The sequence below is a fragment of the Bufo gargarizans genome, chromosome 2 (genome assembly GCF_014858855.1).
Source record: "Bufo gargarizans isolate SCDJY-AF-19 chromosome 2, ASM1485885v1, whole genome shotgun sequence".
NCBI lineage: Eukaryota > Metazoa > Chordata > Amphibia > Anura > Bufonidae > Bufo > Bufo gargarizans.
In genome coordinates, this window is record NC_058081.1 from 155556301 (window position 1) to 155574888 (window position 18588).

An 18588-nucleotide genomic window follows, 5' to 3' on the forward strand; every position below is an offset into this window, starting at 1 on the left:
TGTCTCCTCCCTGGTGTTCCGATGCTGTTACTTAGCATACAGCGTGGGAGAATGTAACGGGGGCCACAGCGGCACAATGGAAAACAAAAAAACAAAAAGGTATGGCTATTGGAAGGCAGGCAAGGAAAAATGAAATTGAAAACATTTAATTAGTCTGTGTCCATAAAGGGTTAGGCTAGGGCTTCACAGCGGCATGTGTCACACGACTTTTTGTTGCTGAAAAGTCATGCAAGATTTTTTATAATAATAGTCAATGTCTATGATAGTCCATTCCAATTAGATTTTTGTGCAACTGTTGCGTCGCAGTGGCAGTATGTCGCATGTCACAGTGCGACACCATTGACTATTATTACAAAAAATGTCATGCAACATTGGTGCAACATGAATGTTGCATGACACATGATAGGCTACACATGATTAGACAAGGGCTACGTGGTGACATGTGTCGTGTGACAATAAGTCACACAACAAAAAGGGAACAACTACATGGTGACAAGTGTCGCCCAACATTCTTCGAAATTATAGTCAATGGTGTCGCAATGCAACATGCAACTTGGGTGTCGTGTCGCAGCATGTCTCAGTGCGACACCATTGACTATCGTTATGAAAAATGTGTCACTTTCCGGCAATAAGAAGCTGCGCGACACATGTCACCATGTAGCCCTAGCCTTATTGTCGCACATCTCATGTTGCTGTGTTAAACAGATTAAAAGTACCCATGATAATAAGATCAAGCTGCAGTTATATGTTTAATGTGTGTGTTTGTAGTCGTACTGTAGGTTATGTGCCATTTTCACGCGCTGTCATGTTATTTAGTATGCTATCTGCTTATTTTTATGGTGAGGAAGAGGTTAACATCAGAACAGAGAAGAGTTGGTTATTGTAGGAATTAATGTATACCGTTTTGCCATTATAAATTATATTGACCGTTGAGAAGCTAAATAGAAAGTTATTGGCAATAATGAAAATAGGCTATAAAACGGCCCATTATGTTTTATGCCTAATACAATGTAGGCTGCTGTTTCAGAAGCCGATGATCAATACGTACTTGAAAGTTATTCATCAGCCCATAGTTACATTTCTCATATTCACATACGGAGAAATCATAACCAAGGCTGCAGGCGGCCGATCCATTGCAGTTTATGGCAGAAGTGATTGTATCGTTGATATTTCCGGTGGCGTCACGCACTACTGATGCAGCTGTAGAGTAAAACAAACGCAGGTTTATTGCCTTTCTAATACAAGTGTGATGTTATCCTGGTTCATAATAGACAAAGGAAGATGGGAAGCAGGAGAGCAAAATGTTAAATATGCAATACTGAATGTGAAATATCCATCGATGGATGTTTTTGGGTTTGCTAATGGTTTATTACCATATAAAGCACGGAGCTCTTCCTTTCAAAATTGCTGAATTTCAGGACTGTTTCAAGAAGTCAGATATTGGCTACATTTCAGGCATACATGGGTAGGTAATTGTTAGGCAAGGGCTACACGGCGACACTGGTCACGGGTCACCTATCGCGGCCAGGATCGCTGAGTAGCGGTGATCCCATAGGAACGAATCCAAAATATATTGGCTAAGTGTCTCAGATATTATCATATCAGGGCTTAGTCCATATATAATGCTTGCGTCTACTTTACAAAGTGCATTTCTGTGGTTTTCTGTGGTTTTCTTCAATGATATGGCCAGGGACATCCGCACTTTTCCATATCATATCGCGCAGGATGTTTTTATCTTAGTTTTTTCTGTGTTTGTTCTATGTAGGATTTGCTTGAGGGAGTGGCACCTTCAAGTGTGAATGCGCACATATTATCTTGGGAGTAGCATTCCTCTGCACTTTTGCCCCCCTCCCCTATCCAATAGAGCGCCTTAATTAGGTGGTACATATGGCTGTGCTTGCTCCTCCACCCATTGGTTGCTTGATGCACATGGAGGTGACTAGGATCATGTTCACTTTCATGAACATGATGGAGCAGTTTTTTTCATGTGCCTCGCCAGGCTGATGCAAATCAACAAATGCATATGTACCACCTGAACAACGAGGACAGCCCTACCTGGACTGTGTCCTTTTTCCAGCCCATAACCACTTCCCTGACCCCATAGACTTTTGGGCAGACAGATTGGAACAGTGGCCAGAACTGGCCCAACAAGGCATGGATCTGTGACGATTTTCACAGAGCTGCAGCTGAGGCAGATGAATATACAGACAGTGGCTATTTATTGCCGGACTGATCATGTTACTGTTGCTATCTTGCTGTCCATACCATATGGCTACATGCACACGACCTGCCATTTTTTGCGGTCCGCAAACCGCAAATCCGCAAAAAACGGAAGCCGCCCGTGTGCCTTTCGCAATTTGCGAAACGGAATGGGCGGCCGTCAATATAAATTCCTATTCTTGTCCGCAAGGCGCGGACAAGAATAGGACATGTTATATTTTTTTAACGGGGCAGCAGAACGGGGCAACGGATTGCGGACAGCACACTGAGTGCTGTCCGCATCTTTAGCGGCCCCATTGAAGTGAATAGGTCCGCATCTGAGCCGCCAAAACGGCAGCTCAGATGCGGACCAAAACAACGGCCGTGTGCATGAGGCCTATGACTGCTACTGCCACTGCAACGGCCCCTGCTGCCACTACCATTACTCCTACACCTACTGCCTTGCCACTACTACTAATATAAATTCACAGCTGCACATCTACTGCCCTGTATGTTCTATGCTGTGCTGCTACTGCTGTCTCTACCATTGCTACTAATTTTACTCCTTGACAGCTTACCATTTCCACATCCACACTGTTCTGTGCTGCTCCCAAAAAAGGCAGAATTTTTCAAGGTCTGTTCGGTAGACACTGTTTCTTTTGACATTAATATTTGTGTGTATAAACAGGAGCAGGCATCTACTCCCATTAAAGCATCATTTTTGGGCTGCTTGTTTAGAAAAAGACACAGTTTTTTCCCCTGATAACTCCGTGTATATAAACACTATCTACCCCAATAAGGGACAATTTTTGAAAAAGAATAACAAATGCGATGGCACAGTGTGTTTTTAAACAGACTGTTTGTTAACACCATCAACCATGCGTTTACCCATGGCTATATATGTCAGTGTCATAATTAGCTATTGTTGTAACTGCATTAAAGAGCTTAAAATGGGGTGGGAGTGAGAGAAAGAGCAATAATTGGAAAAAAAAACTTTTTCAGGCTAATTGGAACAGATTTCATTGGGGTAGAATTGATTCAGACCTAAATCTAATTTTTTCCAAAGATGCATTTCAAGAAATTTGCCTAAATACCACCAAAAACGTCCTTGGTTCTAAATTTTTTAGCCTACCATTGCACCCTGTGGCAAATCTGTTCTGATATTCAGTTGCTGTAGGTTACGTCCTGCATTGGAGTCTTGTAACTTTGGATGTAGGAAGCATCACTGGTGCGAACAAGGGACATGGTTAGTGTCCCACGTCCTGATGATGTAAGGACACATCTGCCATAAGGTATGACGTATGGGACAACAGACACATAACAAACCAGGAAGTAGGATTCAAGCCAGATGGGATAGGAGAAAACCGCAAATGGGGTCAATTTGAAAAAATGTAAATAAAAAAAAAATAAGGGTACTTTCACACTAGCGTTTTTGTTTTCCGGTGTTTTCACAGAAGCTCAATAGCAGAAAAAAACTGATCAGTTTTATCCTAATTTAATCCATTCTGAATTGAGAGCATTCCGTTCAGTGTCTCTTAGTTTTTTGAACGGAGAAAATACCGCAGCATGCTGCAGTTTTCTCTCCAGCCAAAAATACTGATCACTTGCTGGAATCCGGCATTAATTTACATTGAAGTGTATTAATGTTCCGGCAAAACGGATCCGGCTTTCCAGTCTGCGCATGTGCAGACCTTTAAAAATGCAAAAAAATTTAATACCGGATCCGTTTTTCCGTATGACACCGGAGAGACGGATCCAGTATTTTAATTAATTTGTCAGATGGATCCGCATCCGGGTCCATCTGACAAATGCCATCAGTTTGCATCCGGATTGCCGGATCTGCCGACGGAACTGCCTGCCGGAATCCTCTGCCGCAAGTGTGAAAGTACCCTAACCAAGGAGAATGGGAGGCTGAGTAACTGATGAAAATAAACTTTAGAGAGAAAAGTAGTTTATGGCACAACCCCTTTAATTCATCTATCAGATAAAACAGCATAAAGTTGCACTGTGGTAGGTATGCAGATATACCATCAATTTAAAGGGAATGTATCATAACTTTCTTTCAATGACACAGCTTGTTTTTTGTAGGACAAGCTGTATTTTTTTTTAGAATACATATAATGTATTGAAAAACTTTTTTGTGTGGAGAGAATGTAAAAATAAGCAATTCCACAAATTTGCTCTACTACTGTGAAATAAAAGAGACTGGATGACACCTCAATGGAAAAAGAAGGTGCAGGTGCCAGTCAATAATGATCCAGATAGTAATTTATTAATCCAACATGTGTAGTGCCCTTGAGCAAGGGTATATGGGAGTATGGACTATTGTGGACATTTGCCCCCTATTGCTGATATGCAAAGTCATCAACTCCCTACTTTATTGCACTTTGAAGGGTCAACTTGTACTATGATTTAAGTAGTTATGTCCATTTATACTGTTTTATATTGTTGAACTGCATTTTAAATGTTTATTGTAAGATATCATGTTCATTTGCACTGTAGAAAGGGTTAATACACAGCCAGCTAAGGCTACCTTCACACTGGCGTTTTGGCTTTCCGTTTGTGAGATCCGTTCAGGGCTCTCACTAGCGGTCCAAAACGGATCAGTTTTGCCCTAATGCATTCTGAATGGAAAATGATCCGCTCAGAATGCATCAGTTTGGCTCCGATCAGTCTCCGCTCTGCTCTGGAGGCGGACACCAAAACGCTGCCTGCAGCGTTTTGATGTCTGTCTGACGATGCAGAGCCAAACGGATCCGTTCTGACACACAATGTAAGTCAATGAGGACAGATCCGTTTTCAATGACACAATCTGGCACAATAGAAAACGGATCCGTCCCCCAATGACTTTCAACGGTGTTCAAGACGGATCCGTTTTGGCTATGTTACAGAACCGTTCTGAACGGATGCAGACGGTTGTATTATCTGAACGGAAGCTTTTGTGCAGATCCATGACGGATCCGCACCAAACGCGAGTGTGAAAGTAGCCTTAGGGCGCTGCAGTAACCTTCTGTTCCCTTCAGATTATCTGCATTTGCTTATCAGAGTTGTGCCTGGATTTGCACATCTATTTGTGGAGCAGTAACCTGTTCCCCGTCAGTCCTGTGCCTGCATTGAACGTACTTCACCATGGAGCGCAGTGTGTTATGAGTTTCTTTTCTCGATCAGAGGATGGGACAGATCCAGCGCTGTAGAGATTATTAGACAGCTGCTGGATCCTGTCCCTGGAGAGGACGAAGGTGCAAGCGCACAATGGTATTCGCCGCACATGCAGACCTAACTAGGTGGCTGTGGTAACCGGAGACACTTCCTCCTGTTATTGGGGAAGCCTCCGACTTGCCAGTGTGGATGAAACAGGGCAAAAGGAGTAGATTAGTTCATGGAGATCAGAGATACTTCCTCATGTAAAGGATAATCTCTGACTCGGGTTGCTGTTGATTGTGAAGTGAAGGGGGAAAAGAGATAGGATATTATTATTTTTAATCAATTCCTTAATTTCATTCACCCAGCCATTATTGTCTGCCAGTCCCCGACTCCTCATTTGCACACTTGCACCGTTCCTGTGTAATCTCTCGAACTAAAAAAAATATTTCAGACTTATATTTGAAAAAAATCTATATAAAAAAAAACACTTAACACAGACAGACTTATATAACAAACTAATATACTAGTACAGGACAGATGAACTATGATGATCAGGGCTGGGATTAAAGCAATCTAGCAATCTAGCAGGATCAGGTCATGTCCCGGCTGACAGACACAGTGGGGACCCTGAAGCCAGGAGCGGTTTATTACTGCTTCTGCCTTCTCCTGTGCCCGCAGGAGAGCGCTGTACGAGCGCATGGTGGAGAGAACAGCTTCCTCTGTTAGTCCCAGTGGTCACGTGACAGCTGGGGGTGTCTGGAGCAGGGCTGCAGGGTCTAAGGAGACCCTGATAAGCTCTGTCTGTGTGTCATGTCCCCACATGCCCGCTATTAAAAAAGTTAATAAAAAAAGTGACCTCCTGGGGGACATATTAGGTGCCAAAAAATAATAATAATAAAAAAAAAATTGCAGCAGAAACCCGTTCTCTCAAATCTATACATGTTATATATGAAAACGATTGTCACAAAATAGGGAACCCATTTCAATAATTAATTTTTGTGTCCGTGCTATAATTAAAAAAATTATACTTTTTAATAATAATTTGCAGTTTTCCTCCAAATTAAACCTAAAAAAAGAAAAAAAAATCAAAAAAAAACATTCTAAAAAAAATCTCAAGTAAAAAAAAAAAATCACAAAAATAATTTTGGTAGTCAAACAAATAAAAAAAAAGCTGCGGTCACTAAACCACCACGTGCACAAAATCACCTGGACATTCAGGCCGTTTTTGGGCCCGGTAATGAAAGGGTTAGAAAACTTAGAAAAGTTCAAGGGGTGTGAATACTTTTTCAAGGCACTGTTTGCCACAAAATAAAACTACAGTTGTTCCAATGCTGCTCCGGTCCCTGATGTTCTCTACTTTATTTTATCAGTTTGATAGACGGAAAATGACTGGAAATGCACAGTCAGCAAATCACTGGCTGAGGCAGGTCAATACTGCGGCCAAGGAAAGGCTGAGCAGCCATTTCCACTGTGTCAATCTGCTACCAGAAAGTAGAGAGCACTACTATCATTAACCTTACAACTAGAACACGTAAGTACCATTAACTATAGGTTATATCACTTACCTGCACAAATAGCCACTCCTAAATAGGCAACGGTTGTGATCAAGATGGCCAGCATGGTTCCTTTTGGAATAGCAGCTTGTGGATCCTGACAAATGATTTGATGTGATGTCAGTTTTTTTTAAAGATAACATAGGGCACATTCATTGACCCCTTAAAGGTTTAAATAATTTTCATGATAAAGTGGTTTTCTGGGACTTTAGCATTGATGACTCATCCATAGGGATCTTTTAAACAGTACAAACTGTTTGTTCCTCTGTCAGCACAATCAACCCTACTAAACCAGGCTCAGTAGGGTTTATTCTGCTGAGTTAAAATGAGTTGCGCCATACTTACAAAAATATGTTTTTTAAATATGTAAATTAGGTGTTCTCTGTTTTGCAGAGAACCACTCCCCTATCCCCTTGATAGACAGGGCCACGCATAGCGTCTGTCACGGTAATCTGGTGCCTGCTCTGTAGTATGTACCCTTGGTGCATGCGCAGTGCGTCTGCCTCTGTTTCCCCAGCAGCGTAGATGACTATTGTGAACATGCCAATAACGTCATCCATCACTGAACAAAGCCATGTGTCTACTCTTTCAGGTGAAGGATGAAGTCATTAATGCATACACAGTAGTCATATGTGCCGCTGGGGAAGCAGAGGCAGATGCACTGTGCATGCGCCAATAGTGCAGACTATGGTACAGGAGCAAGATGCATGGCTCTGTCAATCAAGGAGATGGGAGTGACTCCAGGTGCAGAGCGGAGGAGCTCTGGTGCTCAAAGGGCTTGGGTCTGCCCCTTGATGTACCAAATAAATTATTTGCATATAAATACAAACATTTTTCTCAGGATCAGTGCAATAGAGGAACATACGTTGTTTTACTCTGCATAATCAAGCCTACCAAGCAGAATGCCTGGTTTAATAGGATTGATCCTGCTGAGAGATTCTCAGAACATGCTTTACATGGTTTGTCATTTCTTTAGAAATACATGTGGATGCCTCGCTTCCACTCATGGAGAACTTGCTTTGAATGCTTTTTTCTAGATTATTCATTTTTCGTGTATGCTTACATGTAGGCACAAACTGAGAATGGAGTGAGCTGTGTCTGGGGACCACTGAGGCCACATCATTGGACCACAGCAAATAATCCAGGAACCTGGAAACTATGACTGCCTCTATTACCTACAGTGCTGCCCATAATTATTCATACCCCTGGCAAATTTTGACTTAAAGAGGACCTTTCACTAGTTTAAAAACTAAAAACTAACTATATCAGTGGGCAGAGCAGCGCCCAGGGGTCCCCCTGCACTTACTAGTATGTCTGGGCGCCGCTCCGTTCGCTCGGTATAGGGCTATGAGCTGTGCGCTGCGATTGGCCAGCGCTGCAGCAAGGGACACGCCTAATACAAAAAGTCTGTCCAGTACAACAGAGGGAGCTGCAGACACCGGAGCCTATACCGGGCGAACGGAGCAGCGCCCAGACATACTAGTAAGTGCAGGGGGACCCCTGGGCACCGCTCTGCCCACAGATAGAGTTAGTTTTTAGTTTTTAAACTAGTGAAAGGTCCTCTTTAAAGTTACTTTTATTCCACCAGCAAGTAATTTGATGACGGGAAATGACATAGGTGTCTCCCAAAAGATAAGACAATGTACAAGAGGCATTATTGTGGAAAAAAAACATAATTTCTCAGCTTTTATTTACATTTGAGCAAAAAGTGTCCAGTTGGCGTAGAAAAAGAGAAGCCTTCAACCCAAAGAACACCATCCCCACTGTCAAACATGGTGGTGGGAACCTAATGCTTTGGGGGTGTTTTTCAGCCAATGGACCAGGGAACCTAATCACAGTAAACGGCACCATGAAAAAAGAGCAATACATGAGGATTCTCAACCACCACATCAGGCAGTCTGCAGAGAAACTTGGCCTTGGGCACCAGTGGACATTTCAGCATGACAATGACCCAAAACACACAGCAAAAGTGGTGAAGAAATGGTTAGCAGACAACAACATTAACGTTTTGGAGTGGCCCAGCCAGAGTCCAGACTTGAATCCAATTGAGAATCTGTGGAGGGAGCTAAAAATCAGATTGATGGCAAAAAGACCCTCCAACCTGAAAGATTTGGAGCTCATTGCTAAAGATGAATGGGTAAAAATACCTGTGGAGACATGCATTATAGGAAGCGTTTGATTGCTGTTATAGCCAATAAAGGCTTTTCTATTGATTATTGAGAAGGGTAGGAATAATTTTGGACTGGACACTTTTTGCTCAAATGTAAATAAAAGCTGAGAAATGTTTTTTTTTTTTCCACAATAATGCCTCTTGTACATCGTCTTATTATCTTTTAGGAGACACCTATGTAATTTCTCGTCAAAAAATTACTTGCTGGTTGAATAAAAGTAACTTTAAGTCAAAGTAAATTTGCCAGGGTTATGAATAATTATGGGCAGCACTGTATGTACGGAGACTTTTCATTCACCCTGAACATTATGCAAATAGTGTATATTGTTTAACATGGACACAAAACATGATAGGTTTTAATGCAGAAATGTACCTCCAAATCTCCTGAAATGTTTGCCCCCGCAAGAATACCGGTAGCGGCTGGGAAGAAAATAGCAAAGACAGAGAAAAAGCCTTCACCGTTCCTAAATTCTGGACCAAAGTTTTCAGCAAATATAGAAGCTAAAAAAAAAGTAGATGATGTTTAGTAACCTGTAACATTGGAGCATAAAGATAGTGATCAGTAGAATGCAGGCAGGGGAGCTAAGTAACCCATAAACTGGATTTAGTCATGTCTGTTCCAAATGTAAGAATCAGAGTCCGTGTCTTATTGTCCATGACTAGTTTTTTACTGACTATAGTTTGTAACCACTTGCTGCTATAAAAGTATTTATGGTGATAATCCATATTGAGCCCTATTAAAACCCACAAGCCCTTGGGACATTAAAATATATAAAAAAAATAGCCATAAAATGATATTGAGGTTTCTAGTCATCACAATTCTCAAGTCCTGAAATAAGGCTTTAAACTGTAAGTAAGCTTGTAGCTATAAGAATTTGGATTGGTCAACGACGTGCCGATCGGTGACTAATACCACCAGTGCCGCTGTCCAGCAGTGGAGCAATGAAAAATAACTACATTAACAGAATTTTACAGAGAAACATTAAATTAGGTTTGACTCTTGTGTACTTCACCCTGATAATTAAAGAATCCTCTTGATCTCTTCTCCTCTGTGGTTGGGATAACAGTTCCGATAAAGAAGTTGGCAATGGCGATAAGCAGGATAACCAGCAACACAACTTGAGCCTTCAAACAAAAAAAGAGACATCATTGTGGCTTAATAACAATCCCAATTGTCTATGCATTTATTCATTTTTAGCATACATTTTTATCTGTGACTTTAAGATGGGATCTATTTCATTGGCAGCCTAAAATGTGATGGTTGTGCAGATGTTCATGTAATATTTCAAATACAAAAGATTTCAAAAGAGAATTTTTCAGATCAGTAACTAAGAAAAAAATGAAAGAAAATGATCTTAACAGAAAATTAATTACAGAAGTTTGCTAAACCTGACAATAGTGCAAACAGAGAAAAGCCTGTGCAGCATGTGTTTGTGGAAACTGCCTCCATAGCTCACAGATTGAGGAGCCTTAGATAGTACATTGTTATTGTAGAAGGGTATTTATTAGTGGGTGAAAAAAAATGTAACTCAATTATTAAGATTAGCTTATCATGGGGTTTTTTAAGGGGGTTGTGCAGCCTTTTTCTACAGATCCCCAGGATAGGTCATCAATATCTGATCGGTGAGGGTCTGACACCCAGCACTCTTGCCGATCAGCTGTGTGAAGAAGAGGTGGCAATCCATGCCAGTGCTGTTTCCTCTTCATTACACTACACGTCGTCCTCCTTGTTGTGGTGGCTTAGTGTAATTGAAAGTACTCACCCCCTTCAAGTGAATGGATCGAGGACTTGTAATTACACGGTGCTTCCGAGATGATGTGTAGCGTAATGAAGAGGAAGCAGCACTCACATGGAGAGCTGATCGGCGTGGGTGCCGAGTGTCGGACGCTCACCGATCAGATGTTGATGACCTATCCTGAGGATAGGTCGTTAATACAAACAGGCTGCACAACCTCTGTAACTTCAACTTCTTACACACATCAATCTATCTATCTATCTCTCTGTCTGTCTAGCCATCTGTCTGTCTGTAATGTAAATGTATAGAGACAGGTCTGGTATCAGTTACAAATTTATGGCAGATTATGTTGTAACTACTTGCCGTAATGATATTGCATAAATGTTACATTTGTATAAGAGATGACAAGCGAGGACAAAGGAGTCATGCTCAGATAATCCATTGCAAAAAGTTAAGCAACTGCAGTAGTAAAGTTTGAGTTTTATAATCCATTAGTAGCTTATTCGTAAGTAAAACAACCATGATGCAAAGTTCACATTACAAGGTGTTTCCTGATATGGCTTTTAATACTGTATCTCAACTATTTAAACCAAATGTCCTTCATGTGGACGTCATTCCATAGAAGCCTAGAGGGCAACAAGCTGATAAGAAGGCCATTCTTGTCCTAGTCACTGCTGTAATGTGGACACTGTTTTCATGTGCAGGGCTTACTAGTGAGAAGCAATTCCTTGAAGCAGATGTATATAATATGACATATCAGGATAATAACTAAGAAGCTTTTTTTCAGGTACAAAGATTTATAATTTGGAGAATTTGGATCTGAACCATAACCATTAACATTGTTTACATTGGATTTCTTGACCTCTTCATTACCAGAGCGTTTACTCAATTTCCTCTATCCTTGGGCCTATCAAACCTACATGTATGTGATATTATTCTTCACAGAACATCTTTCTTTTGTGCCATTCGATGACAGAAAAAACTTTCTTTTTTTTCTTTACAATTTTTTTTGTATCTCCTACAAAGATTTCATGTTAAAACATTTCTAAATGTTTACACTTTTAAGAAGCAAAAAGGCAAACAAATGTGTGTACGTTTGTATATTTTACACATAAAAGGTTTGTTATACTATTGCTAAAACTATTTTATTTTTTATGAACGAAAAGGGTTAAAATGTGTGTGTTTACTTAGTCTGCTACACTAGCTAAAACTTGTAACAATAGCTATAACTTTTTAATTTTTTATTTTCTTTGTTTCACTTTTATAAATTTTTTATTAATTTTTCTTTTTTTTTTTTTTTACTTTTTTTTTTGTTTTTATGAAAAAAGGGAATTAACCCCTTCTTGCGGAAAGTGGTAAATTCAGAGCCTGCAGGCTCACAGTTAATTTTACAGCCAGCAGTGGGCACTCTCACATCAAGAAGAGCACTCCTACACTGCGATGAATCGTTATAGCAGGGCGCTACAATGATGCCATGAAGGGAGACCACGTCTGCTGGTCTAATGACAGCACAGTCACAGAGATCTGCAGCGCCATGTGGCGCCGGAATATCCCAATGTAGCCTGGCGCTTTTATACATTGGGTTACAGTTAAGAGCTTATTTCCACAACGTATATACGTTGTACGGTGGTAGGCAAAAGGTTAAAATAAATCAAATTCATTTAAAGCACAATTTATTTGCAGAGCCTTGCAGTTCATTGCCTTACCTTTGCTTCCCATTCCATGCCAGCTACAGAGATGCCAAGCAGTAAGATTACTGTTATTGTCCCCACAATCCTAATATCATTCATGTCATCCACCATGATTGCATCATTATCCTGTTGTGAAAGAAGTCAACCATTTAAGCTTTATCAAAATCTTGGGACTGTCATATGCAATGTCAACAAGCCATACATGGGTGATTCTGACTCTGCAAATGTCATTCTCGCTAAAACCACGGGGACCACCACAACTAAAACTACTTTACTGTATATTCTGTTTATGTCCATTAAAGAGGACTTGTAACCTTTCCTGACATGTCTGTTTCAGTAACTACTTGCATTTCCCAAGTAATAACAATTGTGGAGCATCTATTCGTATTACTCTATGGCATGCCATTCCCTTATTATCCCTTCTAGAAGCAATGAATGTATTACTAGCAGTTTGGCCTGAAGGTCCAGGTGGGTGTTACCAGTTGGCACTGTGTATTTGCCACTGACAGCACTGCCTGCATAATGTCAGAATGTGCAGGGGCACACCCCTAACCAAGGGTATTCAACTTTGGCATTAGTATGTAACTGCTACTTGTTACATTAGCAAGTGGTAGATGTGGACTAAGATGCCTTCAAGGCTTTCATGTAGAGTTTTAGGTCACACATATGATCTACAGTATGTTAATGTTACATACAAACCAAATTATTTCCTTCTAACTACATTGAATGCCCACGTTGAGTATGCGTATCACCTTACAGTCATAACGCTTACTTTGTTACTAAAGATTCATTGCATTTCCCCAAACAAATCTGCAGTTAGCCTCTTGTAATGACCTGAAGCATAGCTATTTCTGGTTTTAAGTACAATGAGCAGAGGCATCAACGCTTTAGTAGTTGCATAAAAACAGGGACATAAGTCCAAATGTTAGTAATATATTGTAATGACAAATCTATTGCCCTTGTAAGCACTTTGAAAACAGCAGCAAACTATCATTGTCAAGAAGGGCAAGAAGGTGGAACATCTACTGGCAGAAGCCAGTAGAAGCCATACCACAATAAAGCAATATACTCTAATTGTTTATTGCTACCAAGAATCATTAACCATGTATGTAATTCTAGCTAAGGCAAAATCATATTTTCCAAGGGTCACAGTATTCACCTTTAGAATATCCACAACAGTTTCTGAGAAACCAACCACATACATAGCAACAGCAACAGCATTTGCAAAAGCAAAGATAAGTCCAATAGATCCACCAAATTCTGGTCCAAGGCTTCTGGAAATAAGATAATATGCTCCACCTAAAAGAGGCAATAACTTAGTTTAGTACATGGATATATATGAGATTGTTAGTTGGCGTCACTCAGATTTTCAATTTTCATGAACAGACCTTTTCAGTATCTGATTGTTGAGACAAGCATATGAATTTTTGCACCACATAGGCTTAGTTAAACTTTTTTAAACTCTTTTTACATTTGGGTCAGCTGAAACCACAATGGAGTTCGTCAAGCACCAATGTTGTGTCCTGGCTTTGTTATAAATGGAAGCCATCAGGCAGATGTGAACAGAGCCTAACAAACACAAGTAAGTAGCCCATGAAATCACATTTCAATAACTTCCAGCACAGGCCATCCTAATATATTCAAGCTCACCGCCATCCCATGGCTCTGTATATAACAGCTGGTATTTTTCCTCCTGCCATACTTTCCCTACGTCACTGAGAGAACATGCCAGGAAATGACTAATCTATGCTTAGACAGGAGCAATTTTAAAAAGTTAGGTATTAAAGTTGTTCCTGTTATGTTTTTCTATATTTATTCTGTTAAACATTTAACTATGAAGCTGTTTCAAATGTAATTGATATTGCCTTCAGATATGACCAAAGAATCCTGTCTGTTCATGGAATTTGAGAATTGGAGGAGCCATTGGCATATAAAGTTACTTTTATCTCTTTAGATTTGGTTTTGTTACCAATAGACATGATTACCAGTAGAGCTGAATGATTTAGAGATGAAATTAAGATTACAGTACAGGAATGTGTCCATGTATGATTGTAGTATTGTACAGACCTACCTGTTTTTTACTCTTCATATTTTATTGGTTATTGAGGAACATGTAAAATAATTATTCCCTGATTAAATATTTAGTTTATTTGTATTCAAATTAAATACTAATAATTATCATTTATGAGAAATAATAAAGGAAAAGGTTCACTAGGAATCATGTATGGATAAGAACTGAGGCCAATCTACCTCAGTTTAGGTTTCTACTAGTTTTCATAAGTCAAGGGCCAGTATGGTTAATTTGGGAATAATTCTTCAACATTACAGAGCTTAACAAATTAAAGAGGCTTTCAAATCATAAAGTGTTAGGATATCAATAGGATATCTATTATTTTATGATCAGTGGGGGTCTGGCTTCTCAGATTCCCACCTATCTTTCCATCAATCATGGTTTTCCTCAACACAGAAACAGTTTCCTACATGGTTGGATGGCCATCAGTGCTGGTGTGCAGGAAAAGCATAGAAGGTGGAAGTGCAGAGATCAGAACCCCACCGATCATAAAGTAATGGCATATCTGTGCAATATGCTATCACTTAATCAGACTAGAAAACCCTTTTAATGGAGCAAAGAAAAAAGGTACGTGAATGGACTCATCTACACTTACCTTATTCCATTAGTATGTACAACATGAACCAACCATCCAATCAACAACCATAACTTGATGTGGTTCTACTAAGCTTACCAACAACCATAACTGGATGTGGTTCTACTAAACTTACCAACAACCATAACTGGATGTGGTTCTACTAAACTTACGTTAAGGTTATCTTGGAGGCCAGCGGACAAATATGAGTACTGTACATAGTCTCACTTGTTTCTGTCATAAGGCATCATCAAGGAATTAGCCTTTGTCCTTACTTACTTACCTTTACAATTATGTAGCCTAAATACCTCGTCCCCATCATCAAAGCGATGAAACCGGTAATGTTATATTGTTACAATCTCTATTATATAAAGACATTTGGCCACATTTACTAATGTGACTACACCTTGATTTTGGCATATATTCCGCCAAAATGTGGAGCAATTTGGTGAATCTATATTTTGAAAAATGATCTGCAACTAGCCCAACAAAGAGGGTGTGGTTTAATGAAAAAGGGGTGCAGTTACCAACTCCATTAACTACATCTGATATAAAGTTATGTAGTTCGGGAGCCAACGTCCAGTCCCAGAGCCACAAAGTAACAGCTGATTGTCAGAGTACTGATTAGTGGAACCCTGCCTGATACTGATGGAATATCCTGAGGATAGGACAACTGTTTTAAAAGTGATATAGTAACATATAAATCTATATAGATCACTTTAAAGTTTTGAACTGGGAAATTCTAAAACATCCCAGTCCCCATTTTCAATCTATTGGTACAGCAGAAGAAGATGACATAAACCAACTAACAGGGGCAGACTGGGAACTTAAAATGGCCCTGGAAAAAAAAACTAAACGTAGTCCAAAGTTATAGGCTGGTCCAAATTGACAGAAGTCAAAGCAACATAAGTAGGTGGGACCAGCAATACTGTAGTGCAGAACAAAATACTGCCCCAGAAGAACCAAATACACAGTTCAGCACAAAATATTGCCGCAGCCGTTATCACCATTCTGAGGACAGCAATACAGTTGAATGGAGGGCACTTTCTTCTGCCAGCCAGGTGCATGAGTACCAGATGCTCCTAGCATTAATTAATTCTGAGAGCATCAGATCATTATGTACCTGACCGGCAGCCTTGAGGATGCCTTGGGCGCCCCCATGGACATTGGCCCACCGGAAAATTTCCCTGTTGTGCCTATGGCCACTTTGCCCTGCCAACAAATGTGTATCAGGAATCTTATGGTTTTTCATCAGATGACTGTCTACCAAGATTGTGTCGGTTTAGTTAATAGACCACCTGTCAAAGTGATGAGAATTACAAGCAATAGCAACAGAAGTAATGAAAATGTATAGTCCACAGTATTAAATAGCACTTACCTCCTCTGACAATGCCATTGGTGCATATAGCTGACATAGAAAGACCTGTCAGTGTGGTTACCACCACACTGAGAGCAATGACAACCACTCCAAGACCTGAAAACAGCAGAAAGGTAACATTTACCTGCATCCAACAAAAGCATCAAATATTGATTTTCCCTGGAATTCAGCTGTAGAAAAAACATGCTTCTCCTGAAATGCACTGAGGTTATGGTCACTTACCTTACTAGTGTTCAGCAGGGGTAAAAATATTAAAGCAACCTAGAAATTTGCTACAAAAAAACCTGCCATGTGTGAAGGCACCCATACTATTAGTGTGCTGTATGGCTGAAAACGTGTAGAGGTAAAACATATTGAAACCATAGGCTTCACCTGTAAAAACTGTGCGCCGTGTGCTGAAGATCAGGTTTTTCATAGAATGGTAGCTCTAATGAAGGACTACAGACCGAATTGAAAATCTGATTTGACATTGGAAGACCACTCTAATAAATTTACCCCATGTATGAGACACTGGTCCTTATGTATATAAAAGGGCAGGGCCGAACGATACGTAATCATACAAGGTATGTTGAGTGCAAATAAATAAAGTGTTTAACAAGACCTTTAGCCATTCAAATGTCTTTCCTGAATACCTTTAGTTGTGTTCTTTTATTCTCGTTGCAAAATTATCATATCATGTAACACTTTTATTTATTTGCATCCGGCACCACTGAAGTGTAATAGGGCATAATACATACCATAGAAACAATAATGGCCGTGATGAAGACCAACAAGTAGATCATTTCTTGTACAATGGACACCACCTGAAATGTTCTTCATTACAAATGTGTCACTGATAGCCCATCTTCCATTTTTATGTGACTCACCTCATTCTCACAGGATACAAAAATAGGAAGGGACCTTATTACATCATCTCATTGTCATAGGAATGGAACTGAACAAAAATACTCTTGTAGGGCCAAAACCAAACTTTTGTCCATTATTGTTAAATTGGGCCAATTTATCCTTGGCCATCCTAAGACATTGTCCTCATGATGTGTTTGGAATGCCTTATGACTGTCTGGTAACATATTGGCATCCTGCAAGATGACATTACCTTACACCTTGTTGACCTTTGTTCTCCATACATAGAGGCCCAAGGAGACTTTCCAGAGCTGAGAAAAGAATAGATGTAATCTCCTACCATGCAATAACTACGGTATCTTAAGTTGCCTTAACTCTTTACCTCCACGGACAAAACCGTTGGTCGCTATAGCAGAGGTTGACAACCCAGTAATTGTAGTTACCATGGTCGCAAGTAAAATTATGACAACTCCCAGACCTGTCAGTAGCAAAAGAAAATGAAATATTTTATGTGTGCATCTTGTGTTTTAATACAGTATAACTCTGGGAATGTTGATGCCTTGAACTTATGAGCTTGGCCTAAAGTCTCGAAAAGGGCTGTAAAGGAAAAAGTGACTGAATACCAACTTATGAAGAGCAGAGCAGTCCTTCTCATGTAAATCCTGAAATTAAGATCCTAGGAGAAAGCCTTAATTACCCACTGTTGGAAGCGTTTGGCCACATTTAAAATCCTGAATTCATCTTCTTCTCTCATTTTTGCTCTATACTCCAACAGGCGCTAAAAAAAGCCTCCAGCAAGTCAAGTATGCGATTACCTTAAAATAATGAGATTCTGAACTGGCATCGACCTTTAGAACATTCATGGCTCATATTTTATTACCTCCTCTGACATATCCATTTGTGGCAATTGCAGAGGTGGACAGGCCAGTTATAGTAGTTACTGTCACAGCTAACCCGATGATAATGACACCAAGACCTCAGTGGGAAGAGAAAAATACAGTATGTTAACTATTAAAACATACTTCCTCTTGAGCCTTATCTAGAGCATAGCTCTCCATTAAGCCTACAGCCTTTACTATTAGAAATTCTCTTCTTGACAATACTTTTCTCAAATGCAAGATATACACAGGGTTCAAAATGACCTTAGGGGTGATTTACTATGACCCTCTGTGTCAGAAAGTGACATAAATTGAACCCCCTACGTGCACGCAACGTTTCTAAGCTGCCCT

General features: G+C 40.0%; 1 protein-coding gene across 3 annotated transcripts in view; it reads right to left on the bottom strand.

The window, feature by feature from the left end:
* The window catches only part of SLC12A1 (solute carrier family 12 member 1), a 122762-nt gene that overhangs the window by 74543 nt on the left and 29631 nt on the right, over positions 1 to 18588 (bottom strand). The window contains exons 5-11 of one of the 3 annotated variants that reach the window (XM_044279630.1): positions 16517 to 16612; positions 13653 to 13792; positions 12509 to 12619; positions 10080 to 10191; positions 9440 to 9567; positions 6909 to 6993; positions 1049 to 1200 (exon numbers count right to left, since the gene is read on the bottom strand). In XM_044279630.1, the coding sequence (XP_044135565.1) occupies positions 1049 to 1200; positions 6909 to 6993; positions 9440 to 9567; positions 10080 to 10191; positions 12509 to 12619; positions 13653 to 13792; positions 16517 to 16612 (824 nt within the window). Of the gene's footprint in view, positions 1 to 1048; positions 1201 to 6908; positions 6994 to 9439; positions 9568 to 10079; positions 10192 to 12508; positions 12620 to 13652; positions 13793 to 16516; positions 16613 to 17741; positions 17838 to 18239; positions 18336 to 18588 lie in introns of all 3 variants that reach the window. The other 2 variants (XM_044279631.1, XM_044279632.1) reach the window with 2 other exon arrangements.